Source organism: Miscanthus floridulus, chromosome 16 (genome assembly GCF_019320115.1).
Source record: "Miscanthus floridulus cultivar M001 chromosome 16, ASM1932011v1, whole genome shotgun sequence".
Lineage (NCBI taxonomy): Eukaryota > Viridiplantae > Streptophyta > Magnoliopsida > Poales > Poaceae > Miscanthus > Miscanthus floridulus.
Genome location: NC_089595.1, coordinates 56,281,782 through 56,300,976, shown reverse-complemented (window position 1 = coordinate 56,300,976; position 19,195 = coordinate 56,281,782). Strand labels below are relative to the sequence as shown.

Sequence of the window (19,195 nt, the reverse complement as noted above, 5' to 3'; positions counted from 1 at the left end):
TGGTCGGTGTTGTCGGTCTGCTTCCCTTTATAGCGGGGAAGCGGACGATGGGTTATCGGTGTGGCTAAAGATGATGCGGGCATGGTCGGAGCCAGATCCACCATGGTCGGAGCCGTATCCACCGTGGTCAGAGCCGTATCCACCGTGGTTGGAGCTGTAGCCGATGCAGGTGAAGCAGTAGTCGACATAGATTGAATCCATGCCTCCTCCGTGGTCATGGTGATGAGGTTGTAGGAGCCGGTGGTCCAGGTGATCTGACCGACGGTGAACGTGAGGTCATTTGGTGTAGCCATGGAACCAGGGATGATGACCATCTTGTTTGCTTGGTGAGCAGTACGCACACCCCCTACCTGGCACGCCACTATCGATGAAATATGGTCGGCAGTCTACCTAGGGGTATGCCCAAGGTAGTAGATTGTTGGCAGACAGATGCGCAAGCCACAAACAAGACGGTGATGCAAGACAGACATGAGGTTTTATCCAGGTTCGGCCGCCAAGAAGGCGTAATACCTACGTCCTGCGTCTGATTATATTGCTGTATGTCAATGAGAGATGTTTTTAGAGGGGTCCCCTGCCCACCTTATATAGTTTGGGGATAGGGTTACAGATCTGGAAAGTAATCCTAGTTAGTTACAATTGCCATAGGTGGCCGGATAAGGATTCCTATTCTAACCGACCAAGACCTTTCTTGATCGCCAAATCTGTCTTGACTCCTTGCGCGGGACTCCAAACAGGTTGGCCGGGCCGCGCGTCATCTTTTGGTGGACCGGACCCACTGATCCAGGCCAGCCCAAGCTTAGCCGTAAGGGTATAGGGGTTAATACCCCCACAAAATTCATCACACAACTCATCAATTCTAGTATTCTTGAATTCACCACCATTGTCACTTCTCACTTTCTTGAAGGTTATTTCAAACTTATTATGAATTCTCTTGATGAAGGTCTTGAAAGTTGCAAACACATCACTCTTATCAACAAGAAAGAACACCCAAGTGTATCTAGTGAGATCATCCACTATCACAAATCCATATTTGTTTCCACCAATACTATAACACCCTAGGTGTTAGGCTTGCATAATTTGACTTGCATTGCATGAACATAATCATCAAGCATTCATATATGAGCTTTTACATATAAAACATAGAACTAAAACATGCCTTGTCATTTTTGTATAGGATGTGATACATGTCCAAATGGTATGAAATTTCATAGTAATCTATTGTGAGCACTAGGAAGCTACTGTAATTTTATGAGAATTTATTGTGCACATTTAGTATATGTTTGTTATTTTCCCTAATTATCTAATTAAATTAATAAAGGCATTTAAATAAATAAATTGTTCTTGACCGTGATGTTTTCTATGGTGCTTGTGATACATATGAACTATTGATGCTAATAGTAAGGCTTAGAATCAAGTGGTCGTATGCAAGTAATTAAATTATTGCTTTATAATTCAAATAGATGGTTGCATGTATAGTTTTGGTTGTGTTGATGATTTCATGTTGATAATGGCTTTTTCTGTAAAACTTGTTAATAACAAAGTTGTAGATAACTTAGGAATCAACCTTGTGTTAAATTTTCATAGTCATAGGCCTTAGGGTTTAAGAGTTTTGGTTGCTAGAAGTTTGCTGTCCTAATTGTTTACTTTCTGGATAGATTTGTTTGACTGAATTGTTTGACCTAGATAACTATTGAATCACATCAAGAGTATTAAAATAAAGTTGTAGACAATTTCATAGGATTTCCATAATGTCCACAACCATATGAATTCGATGTATATAACACTAGTTATGGTTAAAACAAGTAGCTGCTATTTTGTGGTTCGGTAAATGAATTGCAGAAGTATTTGCTTAAGTAATAGAGAAGAAATATGCACCTACTCAGTAGAATAGGATGCACTTGTTATTACTTTAACACCATGCTATTGAAAATACTTACGAGGATGCATTCATCATGTTTTATCATATTATACGTGTCATCATACATGCATTCGCGATATCTTATTCCATGGTCGTGCATATAGGAGCAACCGAGGAGATAGCATTGCTGGAATTCAACGAAGAAGAGGAAGGGGATCAGCAGGAGACTCCTCAAGCCATAGCTCTAGGAGAAGAGGAGCAGACTCCAGAAGATCTCCATGAGTGCCCAAATCACCACCCCACCTCTTTTCTCAAAGGCAAGCCCTGGAGCATTCTAAGTTTCCTAGTGTTTTACAAAATACTACTTGAGTCCTTTACGATTGATGCATTAGGTTATAAGAGTTGACTGGAAACACTTGATGCATGAAACTACCTTGTCCAGATATATACACCTTTAACCCTGAGTAGGTCCAGGATCGAATATATGCTTAGCCCTGCTTAGACCGGTAGAAGCCGGGTGATTTCCTGTCACCTACGAGATATAGGTGGATACCGAAGCACGGTAGGCTATATTTGCTATTGTGGAAAAGAACCATGGGGTAAAGTAAATGGAGGCCGAGCGGAGTCTATGTGTAGGTTGACTCATGTGATTCCGTCTGCGCTGATTAAGGACCATACCATTGTTGACACTTTTGACAAGATTGAACGCATGCCTATCACGTAGCTGGTCGGATAACTCGTTCCAACCACAAAGCCGAGTAGCTCAACTCAAGCCAGGCCCCACTCTATTAGAGTGCGCACTCTGGATGATAGTAAGGATGTGCGCGGAGCTAGCCTTGAGTCCAAGGGTAGGGTAGTCCTGATCGTCCTGGTAGCTGGTTGTCCCTGATTATGCGACGCTGGGTGAACACGTGAAATGTGTACTTGAGTTGTACCAAAGGTGACCTAAGGTGACCGTTGATCTGGTCTGCCTAGGTTTGTGTTAGGAATAAATTCCCAGCTAGTTGAAATTAATTCTAATTGCTGTCTCTCTCGGATAGTGAGAAACTTGGCTAGCCCCAACATCGTAGTAATTGTATGATGGAATGTGATGGTTCGGATAAACATGAAATTACTACACCAGCTATGGTTACTATTGTATGCTCTAAAAATGATATATCACATGTTTGGCATAGGATAGTTGCTAATCTAGAGATGAATAGCCATAATTAACTTGATGACCTAAGTACAACTATACAACTGAGTTAATCGCTTTTTATGCAAAATGTTATCAAGCTACCTCTACTTATAAAGCCTTGCATAATCCTTGAAGTCAATTTATTTCTTGTTTATGATGGGTAAGTCTTGCTGAGTATCTTCTCATGCTCAGGGTTTTATTCCCATTGTTGCAGATGGTACCGTCTATCACGGCTATTGCAAGAATTGCTTCTATCCAGCCATGGATGAGGAGTGAGCCTTGGGCAGGCTTCTTTAATAATCCTTCTATATGCTTTTGTGGATGGTGATCATGTGTTGGCACTATATTTGAACTGTGTTGGCAAATGCTACTTTTGAGCTTTAATTTGCTTCTGCTACTATTTATCGAACTTGGTTTGTAATAACTCTATTTCGTACTCTGATGAATGAACTGTATCTGTGAACTTTATGTAATATATGACATATATGTTGAATCATGTATAATCTTGGTTGTATGTGGATTGTTTATCGAGACCCATCGTGGTACTCGACGGACTACCGGGTTTATATGGGCTCAAGTATGACAGTGTGACCGCTTGCGAGCTGCCATTGTACTTGTGCTCTTATAAATTGGTCGGTTCTGCAACAGCTGGCATCAGAGCAAGATTCAACATTAATTGCCACATGTGTATTTAAAACAAAGGTTTTTGTTTTCTAAAACCAGTTTCTAGCAACTAATAGCTATATAAATAGGTATTTAAAATCTAGAGCTGAAATCTAAAGTGTGGTAGTGATCACTTTCTTATGCCCAGTTAAGGACTCTTATGTGGCTATTTAAGTACTGACATGGGGGTTTTTACTTTCGTCGTCCACATGGCGTGCTATTATAAGGATGCCATTCACTTGAGTGGTAATGTATGGATCAAATGCCTCTACGCTAAGGTAAGTAGATAAGTTGATAAGTGGCATGACCGCAAGATGCGAGCGTGCGGTCGGGGAGAGCTAGCTTTGGTATGACTATGTATGCATGCTTGCATGTGTGTATGGTGCGTATTTAATTGTGGGTGATAAATTGTCATTGGGTAAATTTGATATGGAAGTATATGTATGGGTGTACATATATGGAAGTATTTAGTTGCAACCTAGAGCCCAGATTTACATTCTGCATATTTAATTGTGGGGTTGGGCTAAAATGAAACTCTTATGCAGGTACACTAACAATAGAACGTGTAGCCCAACTAGCTACGCTATATATGAGAGAACATATGTATGCCACCGTGTATGTCGTTAGAATTAATTTTTCCTAAGTTTATAAGGACATACGGAACGTGCATGCATCATGATAAATAATTATTTAATACTTGCATTGTTCCTCCCCTTATAGATCTCTTACTCGGTTATGTAACTCTTAACCATTATAACTTTGTCTCACGAGAGTTGCATATGTTGTTGGTACATATGGCAGCACCGGCTGGAAGTGAGAATTTCCTATTGATGTTTGGAACTCCTGCTCTACTTTGGAGAGTCTTGCACTATGCGGGGTATTATGAACTGCCCCTCTATCACTAGAATGAAGTGTACCTAGAGGGACAACCATGGTAGGAAGTGCAGCTAACCATACTAGCTCGTACTCAAGCACCCTTCTGACAGGAATGGAAGGCAAAATCCAAAGGAAGAACTCCTTGGGAGGCTGCCCAAGTAGTAGCCTTCGAGGTACTAAGTCAGATCTATCAGCACCATGGGGATGAACTTACCGGCAGTGTCGCTGTTGTTTTTCCTTGGGTGGATCTATCCACAGTAGTATGGGCACAACACAATCGCAATGTGTTGATCTGAGATCGGGATGAGCGGACATACAGTTCTAGTCCTGCTATGAGCGCTATGTTTGCAATAATGAAGATGTTCTACACTCGTCAGGACACCAGGGACTTCTAGCACGAGTCATATACCACTTGCATGGATAAGCTCATGAGAGCCGAAGCTACACAACGTAAACTCAAGAAGTGTGTGTGCAAGCACAAAAAGGTAGCAAGTGAGGCTCAATGGGAAACCAATGAAGCCTATGTAGCTTTGGGAAATCTCCACACCCAAATGGAGCAAGTGGATCAACAAAGAGCTACTACCCAAGAAGCAAGAGCAGATGATCAAGCAATGCTAGCAGGACTATGGGAGCAGCTAGAGGCCACCCATGCTGAGGAGTTCATAGCTACATGCCAGCAAAACCTAGCAAACAACCGTGCCGCTTCAGCAGAAGCAGAGCGAGATAGGACCCATGCCATGAGCGCCATGCAAGACTGTGTTGAGAGGGACTTGCACTAGCAGCTTGCATAGACCTAGCATGTAGTGATGGATCTTCAGCATGAGGTGCATTATCTAAACAACCAACTACACCCAATCCTTGATGAGGAAGATAAAGATCAAAAAATGTTAGTAGAAGATGACGGCTAGAACGTGGAAGAAGTGGAGCTAGAGAATGAGGATGATCCTATCTCTGACCTCGACAACGATCATCATGAAGATTAGATTCACCTAGGGACTAGTTAAAATGCTAGATGTATCCCCGCTATTATGTAATGGACTTGTAGTTGAAGTTTGGTAATTTCAGTTGAACTTTCATGTAATATTGGTACTTGCATATTATTTCACGTTGGGTTGAACTTTAATGCAATTCTAGTTTTGTCTTACTAGTGGTTATGACTTGTATGTTAACGCGCTATGAGCCCGATAAGTGGTCAAATTGGTGATGTCATGTTGCGAGAATGAATTATTATGCCTCTATTTTATTGTATGAATTTAAGATTCTCTCCAGTAATTTTAGTTTGGCATGATTATACAATTCATCTGCAATCTCTTGACATCATCCAATAATCACTTATTGTTGCAATTTTGTAGATGACTCACAGTCGTGCTGGAGTAGGCAGCAACCAAGAGGGCAATGACGGTGACTTACCACCACCGCCACCACTGTCTGCTAATGAGTTCTTTGCACAATTTCTGGGAAGTCAAGAGGACTATGGAGGAAACCCCACGTCTCATTGCGTAGAACACGGCTTGCGCCCACCAACAGCAACAGGGGCCTGAGCTAAATCAGTACAGTACTTTCAAGGATTTCTTGGACACCAAGCCTCCTATTTTCAAGGTGGCTGAGGAACCGCTCCAGGTGGATAAATGGCTCAACGCTATTGAGAAAAAGTTCCATCTACTGAGGGTCATAGAGCTTCAAAAGGCAAAATATGTGTCCCATCAGCTGCAGGGACCGGCCAGGATATGGTGGACCCATTTCCTGTCCTCTCTACTTGCCAATGCACAGGTCACATGGGAGCAATTCAAGTTAGCCTTTAGGGGACATCAGATTCCCCTAGGGCTAATGCACATGAAGGCAGCTGAGTTCATGCGGCTCACACAAGGGACTAAGTCCCTTACTGGGTATATGCATGCTTTCAATAATCTGTCTCATTATGCCCTAGGTTTTGTTGACACTAAAGAAAAGAAGATAGAAAGCTTCAAGAGAGGCCTTGGCACTAAGTTGATGAAGACTATGGCCAACTCGAGGTGCACCACCTATAATGAGTTCATCAGTGATGCATTGACTTAGGAGAACCACAACAATCTACATGCGGCAGCAAAGGGTCGTAAGAGGGTAGCTGAGGCAGGCGCCTCAGGGTCTTTTTAGTCCAGAGCTCTAGTGGTAGCTAGGCCATAGTTTCAACCACCAGCACCCAAGTTTAGGCCTCCTCCACCAAAAGCTTAGACCAACCGACCTCAGAAGGTGTTTCGTAAGGTGTTTACCATTGCCTTACCCAAGGAGAATGGAGGGCAAGGAAGCTCCACAGGACCTAAGAGCAATCAACCCTGCTTCAACTATAATTAGTTGGGCCATTGGTCCAAAGAGTTCCCCCATCCTAAGAAGAACAACAATCAAAACTAGGGAAATCAAAGGTAGGCAAATCCTAAAGCACGTCCTGGGTACGTGCACTACACTACTGTTGAAGAGGTGCTCGCTGGAGAGGTTGTCACTGCTGGTATGTTTCTTGTTAATAAGCATCCCACCATTGTTCTATTTGATTCGGGAGCTTCTCATTTATTTATGAGCCAATCATTTGCATCTAGACATGATCAGAAAGTAATTGAGGTAAGCAAGGGTGGTTATAGTATAAGTTCAGCTGGAGCTACTATCTCTACAAATAAGATAGTAAAAAATGTGCTCATCTCTATACAAGAGAGGGAGTATAGGATGGATCTGATAGTATTGCCCGGATTATCCATAGATGTGATATTAGGCATGAGTTGGATGAGCGATCATGGTGTTCTCATTGACACTAGCACTCATACTATTATGTTGAGAGAACCCAAGGGAGGTAATGCTTTTTCTAGTACCACTTTCTCAAAATTTTGAACTCCAACACTTGGCTTGTGCTATCCAAGCCACTACCTGTGTGATATCCTAGTGGTTTGTGAGATTCTTGATGTATTCCCAAATGAGTTACCAGGTTTACCACCTAATAGGGATGTGGAATTTAAGATTAAGTTAGTACCAGGTACGACACCTATCTCAAGGAGACCCTATAGGATGCCACCAAATGAGCTAGTTGAACTTAAAATTTAGTTACAAGAACTATTGGACAAAGGTCTTATTCAACCTAGTTCGTCTCCATGGGGATGTCCATCATTGTTTGTAAAGAAGAAGGACAAGTCCTTGAGAATGTGTGTGGATTATAGGCCACTTAATGCTGTGACCATAAAAAACAAGTATCCTTTGCCTCATATCGATATCTTGTTCGATCAGTTGGCAAAAGCAAAGGTATTCTCCAAGATTGACTTGAGGTCAGGCTATCACCAGATAAAGATCAGGCCAGAGGATGTACCTAAAACAACTTTCTCCACTAGGTACGACTTGTATGAGTATTTGGTCATGTCTTTTGGACTGACGAATGCTCCTGCCTACTTCATGTACTTGATGAATTTGGTATTCATGTCTGAGCTCGATAAGTTAGTGGTTGTGTTTATTGATGATATCTTGATTTATTCAAAGAATGAGACAGATCATGCAGAGCATCTGAGGATTGTTCTGTCTAGGCTGAGAGAACATAAGTTATATGCCAAGTTTAGCAAATGTGAATTTTGGTTGAGTAAAGTACCTTTCTTGGGTCACATCTTATTGAGAGAGGGAATTTCTGTAGACCCATCTAGAGTACAAGACGTCATGGATTGGAAGGCCCCGACTTCGATTCTTGAAGTTCAGAGTTTTCTAGGGTTAGCAGGTTACTATCGTTATTTCATTCTGGATTTCTCCAAGATAGCTAAGCCCATGACTAGACTACTTCAGAAAGATGAGAAGTTCAATTCGACACCAGAGTGTGAAGCAACTTTTCACACCCTAAGGACCCTATTAACTACATCTCCTATTTTAGCACAACCTGACATTGCAAAGCCTTTCAATGTGTTTTATGATGCATCGGGTATAGGTTTGGGGTGTGTGCTCATGCAAGAAGGAAGAGTGATTGCCTATGCTTCTCGGCAGTTGAGGAAACATGAAGTCAATTACCCTACGCATGATTTAGAACTTGCAGCAGTTGTTCACGCATTAAAGATATGGAGACATTATTTGTTGGGCAATGTATGTCATATATATACTGACCACAAAAATCTCAAATATATCTTTACCCAACCTGAGCTGAACATGAGACAACGAAGATGGTTAGAGCTGATCAAGGACTACAATTTAGAAGTGCACTACCATCCAAGGAAAGCCAATGTTGTAGCCGATGCACTTAGTCGGAAATCTCATTGCAGCACTGTGGAAGCATTGTTGGAAGATGGATTTAATTTATTACATCCTGTTGTACTGCACAATATCACAATCAGATGTTCACTTGAGAGCAAAATTGTAGAACTGCAGAAGACGGATGTAGGTATATTTCACTTCAAGAGGAAGATGCAAGAACAAGAAACCAAACATTTCAGATTAGATGAGAGAGGTGGCTATGGTTTGAGGACCGACTTATGGTACCAAAAGACCATGAGCTTAGAAATCAAATTTTAGATGAAGCACATTCGTCCAAGTTGTCTATCCATCCGGGTAGTAGCAAGATGTATCAAGATTTGAATTCCCATTTTTGGTGGACCAAGATGAAGAAGGAAATTGCTGCCTATGTCGCTAGGTGTGTTAATTGCAGTAGAGTAAAGGTTGTTCATTTGAAACAGACTAGATTACTTCAACCATTGCCTATTCTAGGCTAGAAATGGGAAGAAATAAGTATGGACTTTATCTCAGGCCTTCCAATGACACAACAAGGTCACGATTCAATATGGGTCAATGTAGATCGTCTCACCAAGTCAGCACATTTAACTAGTGAACACAAGGTATCACGCGAGGAGGTACGTTGAGTTGTACATTTGTCAGATCATGAGACTACATGGAATACCTAGGACTATAATCTCAGATCAAGGACCGTAGTTTATAGCTCGTTTCTAGGAACACTTGCACCAAACTTTGGGGACTAAACTAATCAGAAGCTCAGCATACCATCCACAAACTTCCAGACAGACTGAGCGAGTGAACCAAATCTTAGAAGATTTGCTGAGAGCTTATGTTGTATCTTCCAAAGGTTCATGCGAGAAATGGCTACCTTTAGCTGAGTTCTCCAACAACAACAGTTATCAAGCAAGCATTAAGATGGCTCCTTTTGAAGCCTTGTACGGTAAAAAATGTAGAACTCCTTTGAATTGGATTGAGCCCGGTGAAAGAAGATACTTTGGCATTGACTTTGTCACTGAAGCTGAAGAGCAAGTGCGCATTATCCAACAGCATATGAAAGCAGCTCAATCAAGAGAAAAGAGTTATGCTGATAAAAGAAGAAGACCATTGACTTTTGAAGTGGGGGATTATGTATACTTGAAAGTGTCACCCATGAAGGGAATATAGAGATTTGGAGTGAAAAGAAAGCTTGCGCTAGATATGTGGGGCCATACAAGATTATTGAGAAGAAAGGGAATGTCGCTTATAAGTTACAACTTCCCCCAGAGATGAGTGCCATATTTGATGTCTTCCATGTTTCTCAATTGAAGAGATGTCTTTGTATACCTGAGGAAGCCATTGCACCCACCAACATTGAGCTCTAATTGGATTTGACCTATGAAGAGAAACCAATCCGAGTGTTAGAAGAGATGGAAAGAGTAACCCAGAGTAAGGTCATTAAGTTCTACAAGGTGGTGTGGAATAATCACAGTGAACAAGATGCCAGTGGGAACGAGAGGATTATTTACGAGAGGTTTATCCCACCTTTTTCAAAGAATGGTAGGTCTTGCAAATCTCGAGATGAGATTTCTATAAGGGGGAGGGGCTGTAACACCCTAGGTGTTAGGCTTGCATAATTTTACTTGCATTGCATGAGCATAATCATCAAGCATTCATATATGAGCTTTTACATTTGAAACATAGAACTAAAACATGTGAAACATGCCTTGTTATTTTATGTTTCTATATGTGTATGCTTATGATCATGAGTGAATAAGAGTAAATGGTTTATGTTGATCACTAAAACACCTTAGCTACACTTAGGATGGCTAATGGAACATTGTTCATGTAGATCAATTTATCAAATTAAGCTCCTAAGTGATGATATGCTTGTTGACCTAGGAAGCATTATGTGTAACCAATGTATGAAATGCTTGTGTGACCTTAGGAATACATTAACCATGTTTAGAATGTCATTATGAACAACTTTGGTATTCATGACTAGGGCAAGTTTGGTCACTAAGTCATAGTTGTAGTGTAAGTCATCATTTGAAAGTGATATGTTTGACCTAGATTGAACCATGTCATAGAGCCTTTGCATGGGTGTGAGCACCAAAGCAAAGTTGTAGTATTTGATGAAAGCAACAACTTTTATTTTTGGGTCATAGGCTAGTTCAGCTCCTAACATGCTTGAATTTAGCTCACAAGAATCAAGATTTCACTGTTTTTGGCACTTAGAAATTTTGCTAAGTCATTTTGAGTTAACAGTTTAACGTGCTCAACTTTGTGCTGATATATTGTCCTAACCATTGAGAACTAGACTGTGATTTCTTAAGCAAATTTGTAGCTATAATTTAGCTCTACAATTTTGGTTTTAACACCGTGCACTGATTCACCGTGGATCGAGAGATTTAGCGCATAAAAAATGCTTTGTTAGTCGCTAATTCAGGCTCTGCTGAATGCCGCATCGCTCGCCGAGGTGGACGACTGTGGGCAGAGACAGGCCGCCACGTGGCTGCCACTGGCTGGTGTAGGGGTATTTCTTTTGTTCCATGTCTTAGTTGTTTATACAATTAGAAGTGTGAATATAGTTTTCTATGTTACTGGAATATTTTTAGTTATTAATATTGTACTTGGTTTCAGGTTAGCCATATTTATTTATTTGTTCTACTGGTACTGATGCATATATATATATATATATATATATATATATATATATATATATATATATATATATATATATATATATATAAAATTGCTAATGCATTACATTGAAGTTAGTCTAGATTTTATGACTTTTGTTTGTATCCCGTGCATGTTTTTATCTTTTTTGATTCTCTATCCTTTTTGTAGGTAGCTGTGCTATTTTAAGTCAGAGATCGAAGTCTATGTCTGGTGCTGTCAATGCTACTGTTCATAACCCGTTGGGTGACATAACTAATGTTGGTTCTCATTCTGGTTCTCATGGCAACTGTTCTGATTTTAACAGAGATGTGATTGTTATTGATAAAGAGATGTTACAGTTCCTGATTCTGTTTCTCCATCTCCTTTTTGGCATCGATCAAGATTTGTTGCTTCGAAGGTATGTGTTTATTCACGTTTCATTTTTAGGTGTCGCAAGGTAGTCAGAATGACTCTCTGAACAGTAGAGATGAGGTTAGTTTTCAATTATGTCTTATTTTTTTTTTGTTTTGAACATCTTTGTTCTGTCATGCCACTTGTAATAATTTTACATTTTTCATAGTGATTTATCTCTTTTTATTGATTAATTTTGTAGGCTCTTGTGTTTATGCAAACTATTCCTTTCTCTGATGATGGATCTCCTCATATTACTCCCAATCTTCCTAGAAAGGCTTCTGTTTCCCCTGTCCTTAATAATTCTGATAAGAGGATGCATGGTTCTGCTATTAAAGGAAATGTTAGTTTTCCTGCATATTTATTCATTGTTTGTTTCTTTTGCATATTTATAGTTGATATATGTTTGTTCATCAATTTAGGATACTTCTCTAGTTATTTGTACTAGTTCTAGGCCTTTTGCTGAAACTGTTAGAGTTGAGACTAAGAAATCAGATGCTTTGTACAATTCTAAGTTTGAAAAATCAAGATCAAGGATGAGCACACAGAGTCCTTATTTATCCCTTGGCAAAACTCATGGATTTCCTGCTGATTCTTCAATTGATCCTAAAAGTTCGACGAATCATTCTGATTTCAAGGTTAGGAATTCTTCAACTGGTGGCAAAATTCCTCTTCATGGTGCTAGAAGGATGGTTTATCCAAGTCGAGTTCTTATTGATGATTTTGTTGTCACGGGAGATAAGTTCAAAGTTTCAAAATCTGAAATTGCAAACTACAAGGCTATATGTGGTTTGGCTAAACCACGTTCTAGCAAAGTAATCTTCTGTGTCTTGGTCTTTTTTGTTTTGTATTGTTGATTTTAGTATGTACATGTGTTTTATTTGTTAGCAAATTGTTTGAATGATGGGTTTTCCTTGTTTAATTTTTTCCCTTATCTGTAGTTTGGATGCTTTGTACTTTGGAGGTGTCCGTTGTACCTATTGGGCGCTTGGTGAATCTATGAAGCCAGGTGGTAAAGTTAATAAATTTGTTGTGGCTGTGTTTTGCTATCATCTTTTCTATCAACCTGATGGACATCCAAATGTTTCTAAGCACCATTACTTCTGTTCTAATATCTCAGTATGTATTTTGTTTTATTTTAATTCAGGTTTGTATTGTTTTTTATTCATTCTCCTTATTATATCTTTATATTTAAGGACAGTCTTCTTAACGATCATGATGAAGTTGTTGTGGATATGATGGTGAAAGCTTTTGAACGTTCTGCCAGGGCCAGACCTCTTTTCCAATCGGACATGGTATTTTTTAACAATTTTTTAAGAATTATGAATCATTCTAGTTTTCATTTTGTTATGAATCATTTTATTTAAAATGTATCTTTGTTTATGTAGTTGTATTTCCCAACTTTCTATGAAGATCATTGGTTTGTATTTGTTGTCAACATCAAGGATAAGAAGTTTGTGTTTCTTGACTCATACTTTTCTGAAGTTCATGCTTACCAGCAGTATGTTAGGGAAAAGATGGTACAATTGTTTGTTTATTTAATTAGTTTTTGTGCTCTAGATCCTAGAATTTAAATTTTGGTGGGACAAGTTTGCTAAGCGTGATATGAAGTTCAAAGATTATGGTGTTATATACCCAAGTGTGCCCAAGCAGTCTCTAGAGAATGAATATGTTTCTCTACCATATTTGTTTTGGTCTTTCTAGTGTTAGAGTTTGATATGATTATCTTTTTTGGGTTCATCATTTAATGTTTTTGTTTTAAAATTTCATGTAGTGTAGATTCTAGAATTTATACTATGATGTTCCTTGAGCATTGGACTTCGCTGAGATCATGTCTTTTTTCAGTGTTCAGTAGAGATGACATTGCAAATATAAGGATCAAATTAGCAAATGAGATGATGTTCAATCCTACAAATTTAGGAAACAAGACTCTAGTCATTAGTTATGATATGAGTGAGGTATTGTATAGCCTTTATAGTTTTATATTATTTTGACTTGTTTTTTATGTTTCATTGTATATTTTTCTTTGTTGTAGGACGGTGGCTCTGAGTAGCTGTTGCTGAAGTGTTTTCTTTTTTTCTTTTGCTTTTGTTGGCTAATGTTGTGTTCATAGCTTGTATAGATATCCCTGGTGTTTGTGGACATTTGATATGCCTGTCATATATAGGTTAGTACTTAAGGACGTGGTTTACAATATGCTTGTGCTATGTTGCACATCATTGAACTGAGGATCTATTACATATGATAAGTCTATTGCAGTATTACATATAGCTCATCTTGTTGCTGACTTCACTTTTCCTTTAATTTCATGGTCTTCACCTACTCCTTGCTTGCTCCTCTTAAGTTGCTTGTCTCTGTGTCATTTTCTTCTTTGTCGATTTCTTCAATCCCTTTGAGTTGGGCTTCACTGACGATCCTGTGATGAAGAAATATAGTTGTGAATGCAGTTGTGTTAATATTTTTTCAGTCTTGTCATGATATTATGTTTGCAATGAATTTTACTTGCCGCTTTATATGATTTTTACCTAAACTTTCATTTGTTGTTGTTTTCTTCTTCTTGCTCTCTTTGATCCTTATTTTCTCCTTTACCTGTTCTATATGTGTCTTCATTCTCTTTGGTTTTTCTGGCCTGCCCTTATTTTGTATTCTTTCTTCATCCTATATCTGGTTCTCTGTATCATAGTCTTCATTGTCTTTTTCTCCTTTTGTTTCTTCTTGTTCATCTGGTCCATAATCTGTTGCTTCTTCTTTTTTAGCTGCCTTTGAATTCATAAGAGTAAATTTCCTTGATAGTATATTGAATCTTAGCAATGAATTTGTTTGGAATATTTTGTCCTCTATTCTTTGCTTGATCAATCATATATCCTTTTCCTCCATCTATCTATTATGTACTTGTATGGTATTGTGCTAATTTCATTCTCTATGATGATTTTCAGGATATGAGAGCATAGTATGCCATCTTTGCTGAATTTGGCGTAGATTCAACTGAATTCTTCTTTGCCATGTGTGAGGTTAGTTAGGATTATATATCTCCTGATCCTTTGTGCCTTGTATACTTGGTTACTTCTTTGCCAGACTTCAAATATCTTTCCTTCTTTGATTTCCTTGTAAGTTAGTGTTGAAGTAGCTGCTAGTTGAACCTCGAATTTCTTGTATATGCTCCTATTGTATAACTCTTGTGCGTGCCTCTCAAATGTGTACCCAAAAAGTAGTTCCTTTGGTCTTTTTTGGTTGCTGTAGTGGTCCTCTAGGTTCTCTGCTCTATCTATACTGTCAACTATGCATTGGTACTCTACCACAAAGCTGATAATACTATAGGTTGGACCCACATTTTCCTTGAATCTTACATTTGTAGCTTCACTTCTTGATGTGCTTTGGATGAAAGGGAAGAAATCATTTTTGTAGTAAACTGGTATGAATCTTTTCCTTGTTTCCCACTTTTTTGTCAACTACTTGTTCTCTAGGTCTCTTTGCTTGATCATCTCGCTCCACAAGTACTCAAACTCTTCTTCTGTGATAGAGTTGTTCACTATGTCTTCGAATTCCTCATATAGTTTGTCTTTAGCTGTGAAAACTTTGATGTTCTTTGAGTAGCATTTGGTTTTGATGTGGAAAAGACAATTCATGTGCCTTGTGTTTTTCATCACTTCTTCAATTGCTATTTTCATAGCTTTGTCTTGGTCTGTTATTATAGTTTTGGGGTGTTTCCCACCCATTAACTCTAGGAATGTCTCAAGCACCCATTTGAATGTTGTTGTTGTCTCATGTTGTAGGAAAGCACATCCAAAGATACATGTCTATGCATGTACAGTGATTTCAACAAATGGTGCAAATGGCAGCCGGTATTTGTTTGTCATATATGTTGTGTCAAAGCTGACACAGTCTCCAAAGTCTGCATAATATTTCAGGGAGGGTCCATCTCCCAAAATTTATTCTTGACTTTGTTCTCATCATCTAACTCAAATTTGTAGAAGAATGTAGGATCTTCACTCTTCTTCTTTCTCAAGTTGTCTAGCACCTTTGTCATATCTATCTTTGTTATGAAGTTGCTGACATCCTTTTTCTTCACTAGTAATGTTGTGGGTCCTCCTCTAAGGTATGACAATATAGAGATCATTTTTCTTGTAGGAATGTTATTGTCGTTCATAGTCCTTAAAAGTGCCTTCTCCATTTCAGTCATATATTTATGACCACTGAACTGTTGGTTACTCTAGCTTGGGCACAGTTCATGATTATGATCTAAATCTAGTCTAATGATCTTCCATATGTCTTCTTCTTTAACCACCACAACACATTGGCAATCTGTTTTGTTTGCTACATTTGTCTGTCTTTTTGGTCCTTTCTTTTTCCAATATCTTTGTCAACTTCAGTCTCCTGCTGCTCTTTAGTTTTTTTCTTTGGTGGTTTTCCATATCTATGACACTTTATTGTGAGTTTGGTTATCTCATTGTTCCTTTTCTTGCTTGTAGTTCTTACGACATGTGCTACTATGGTTTGAAACCCAGCGATGAATCCATAGAAGTTGAAAAAGTGGTGAGCATGATCTTTGGTCTTGAATTGCATTTCTAACTGTGGGGTATACTTGCTATTGATCTCTGCGTTGTTCCCTTTTGAAGCTGCTATCTATTCTCTTATGATGAATTCATCTATCTCTTCTTCAGTTAGTTACTGACTGTCATTGGCTTCTGTACTGTCTACTTCTGCTTGTACATGTTCAATATTTGATGATTCTATCATTGTCTTTGTTAGTTCTAATGTTGTATTTGATAAATCTTCTACCACAACCTGTGTTACTTCTTGGATCTCTTGAAGTTGCATGTTGTTGAAGATTCTATTTTGCCATCATGGTTCCTCATTCTGAGTTAAGTAGTTTTGATCCCAGTTGTTGATCTCATCATCCTAAATATGTAATTATAAGTGGTCATTGTTTATTTTTGTTACTCAATGTTGCTATAGTAAATTGATATTTATTCTGAGTTGGTGTGTAAATAGTCTTACCTGATACTCTAAAAGTGAGTAATTGAATTCTGAGTAATTGATATTTATATCTGAGTCTATTTTGTGTTTTTAGTTTAGCTCTTGTCCTTTTTCTGCATTACAAATGTAATAGTCATTTCCTCTATACAAATCTGTTATTGCTTCCTGGAGTTGCATACTTTCCTGCATTAATTTTCATTAAAAATGCATAGGAGTTATTTTTATTTTAGTACAATTATTGAATTTTTCATCTATATATTTGACATTTTTTACCTAAAATATATCTGGACCCAGCAGCAATGTTGTATATGACCCTTGCATTTCTTGAGAAAACTAGAACATGAAACCAAATTATTTATATTAATCATGCACTGAATTTACACTTGTAAAGTACATGTAAGTTAAAGAATTTGGAAATGTAAATTTGCTTACTGAGAATACTTCTTCTTGGGAGTTCCTGATTTGTTCCATTAGAAGTCCGGCTAAGCTTTCCTGTGTAAATTGAAATTGATTTTATTTTTGTTTTTACTATGTTATTTCTGGTAGTAATATATATTTGCATTTTTTTGCCTAGGAGAAGTTTTTTGTTTTACCTTGCTTCTAGTATGTAATTGAGAAAGGTATGTATTGCTTTCAACGATTCTTGACATTTCATCTTCTGTAATTGTGCTTGATTTTGATGTCTCATCGTCTCTTTGTAAATCAATATGTGATCTGTTATACAACCTGTTGTTAGCTTTTGTAACTTTATTTTTCTATTTCATACCTACAAGTTGTACATCTGTCTGAAGTGGCCTTCCCATTCGTTCCTTTGATGTCTTGAAGTTGATTCTCCAAATGGATTTGTTGCAAGGTAGGTAAATTGTACCTGTTAATTGGACTAGGCAGTGAGTTATTGCAATCTACAGGTTATAATTCTTATTCGACAAAATATGATTATTTATGTAGAATTGGAAGAGAAGTTGTTTTCAATCTGTTTGTAATGTACCTGTAGAATCATTAGGTCTAGTAGTTTTGATTGGATGCGATGTTTACCTCTATTTTATCTCCATCTTTATGCAGCTGAAGCTGTCTGGATCGATCTGGTGGTTCCATTATTCTTCCTTTGCTTCAATCCTATGCTCAGATCTGAATTTTGGGTGTATCTCTTTGTGGTGTCGACTAGATGGTGTTCACATGCAGGTAAGTTTGATTCTTTCATTTTTTTTGCCTTTTTATTTTCTGGATTTATGTTTTTCGACCTTCTTGGTGGCCAAGTCTTTCTTTTTTATGTTTTGCCCCTTGTTGTCTTTGTTATATGTCTTTGTTTTGGGCCTTTGATATACGTGCTCCTTCAGTTGGGCTTTTTTTGTGAGCTGATGCGTAAGGTTTCAAGTCATGTGTAGGGTTTTTTCTTTTGGGCTTTTTTACTTCTACAATGCCTATTTAGGCCCATTCTTTTGTTGGTAGCTGTTTTGGGCTTCCTAGTATTCATTTGGCTTTATTTTGGTCTTTATTGATTAGTATGTGGCCTGTTAGGTCAATTTTTTTGTGAGTAACTAGTTGATGGTTGTCATTTGCTGCACCGTGTGATTGTTTGACTGGTCTCACCCTCCCCGCGGTTATTACTCCTCTATTTACTCCACCGTGTGACTTTTTCTCTTCTTCCCATTGTATCTGGACAGCCAACTATTTCAATTTCCCTTTTCTATTGTCCTCCCTTTCTTTATAAAGACTAGATTTTATCTTAGAGTTTGCGTTCTTGTGCTCTCTAGTTGTCTTCTTTTGTTTCGTTCTCCGACCTTGGTTTTGGACGTGCATGTAAGTTTTTCATTTTCTTTTCATATGAACTTTTCTCTTTTCTGATGTGGATAGTTTGTCTTTTGGTTCTTTTTGTTATCTGACGGTGATTCTTGTTCATGTGTTATTTTTGTCATGTATTTTTCAAATTCATTTTCTATTAGATCAGATTATGTTTGTTTACTTTTTGAGTATTTTTTGTATTATTCAGATTCATTATCTGTTTGATGAGATTAGAAGAAGTTTCTGTCTCAGTTCCTTTTTATTTCTGTGTGTAGTGTTTTGTATTTTTTAGATTCAGTTTTTATTTTGTATTTTTCAGATTCAGTTTCTGTTAGATCAGATTCAAAAGTAGTTTCTGTCTTAGTTCCTTTTTATTTCTGTGTGTGTATTTTATGAGTAGTGCTCTGTATTTTTTAGACTCCGAAATGGGCAGTTACAGTTTGAGTATTTTTCATTGAGATTTAGTTTTTCTATTTTCCTTTAGGTTAAAATGATATTTTAGTCTTTTTGTTCCAGTTTAGTCAATTTTAGTTGCAGCAATCAGGTTGAGTTTCAGGTTTAGTTCAGTTTATTAGTCTTAGTCTAGCCTA

General features: G+C 38.1%; 1 protein-coding gene across 1 annotated transcript; it reads left to right on the top strand.

The window, feature by feature from the left end:
* The first annotated feature begins 12,060 nt into the window (after positions 1–12,060).
* On the top strand, positions 12,061–13,899 carry LOC136512314 (uncharacterized). Its single transcript, XM_066506280.1, has 8 exons — positions 12,061–12,189; positions 12,269–12,660; positions 12,788–12,965; positions 13,043–13,141; positions 13,235–13,366; positions 13,407–13,534; positions 13,621–13,804; positions 13,882–13,899. Exons 1-8 carry the CDS (start codon positions 12,061–12,063, stop codon positions 13,897–13,899), a joined length of 1,260 nt encoding a protein of 419 aa, XP_066362377.1.
* The last annotated feature ends 5,296 nt before the right edge of the window (positions 13,900–19,195 follow it).

Bases quoted from the DNA above. Each gene is read 5' to 3' on its own strand.
- LOC136512314 (XM_066506280.1), top strand. From the start codon at position 12,061: ATGCAAACTATTCCTTTCTCTGATGATGGATCTCCTCATATTACTCCC. The intron at 12,190-12,268 runs GTTAGTTTTCCT...TCATCAATTTAG, and splicing joins GTTCTGCTATTAAAGGAAAT to GATACTTCTCTAGTTATTTG. The intron at 12,966-13,042 runs GTATGTATTTTG...TTTATATTTAAG, and splicing joins ACTTCTGTTCTAATATCTCA to GACAGTCTTCTTAACGATCA.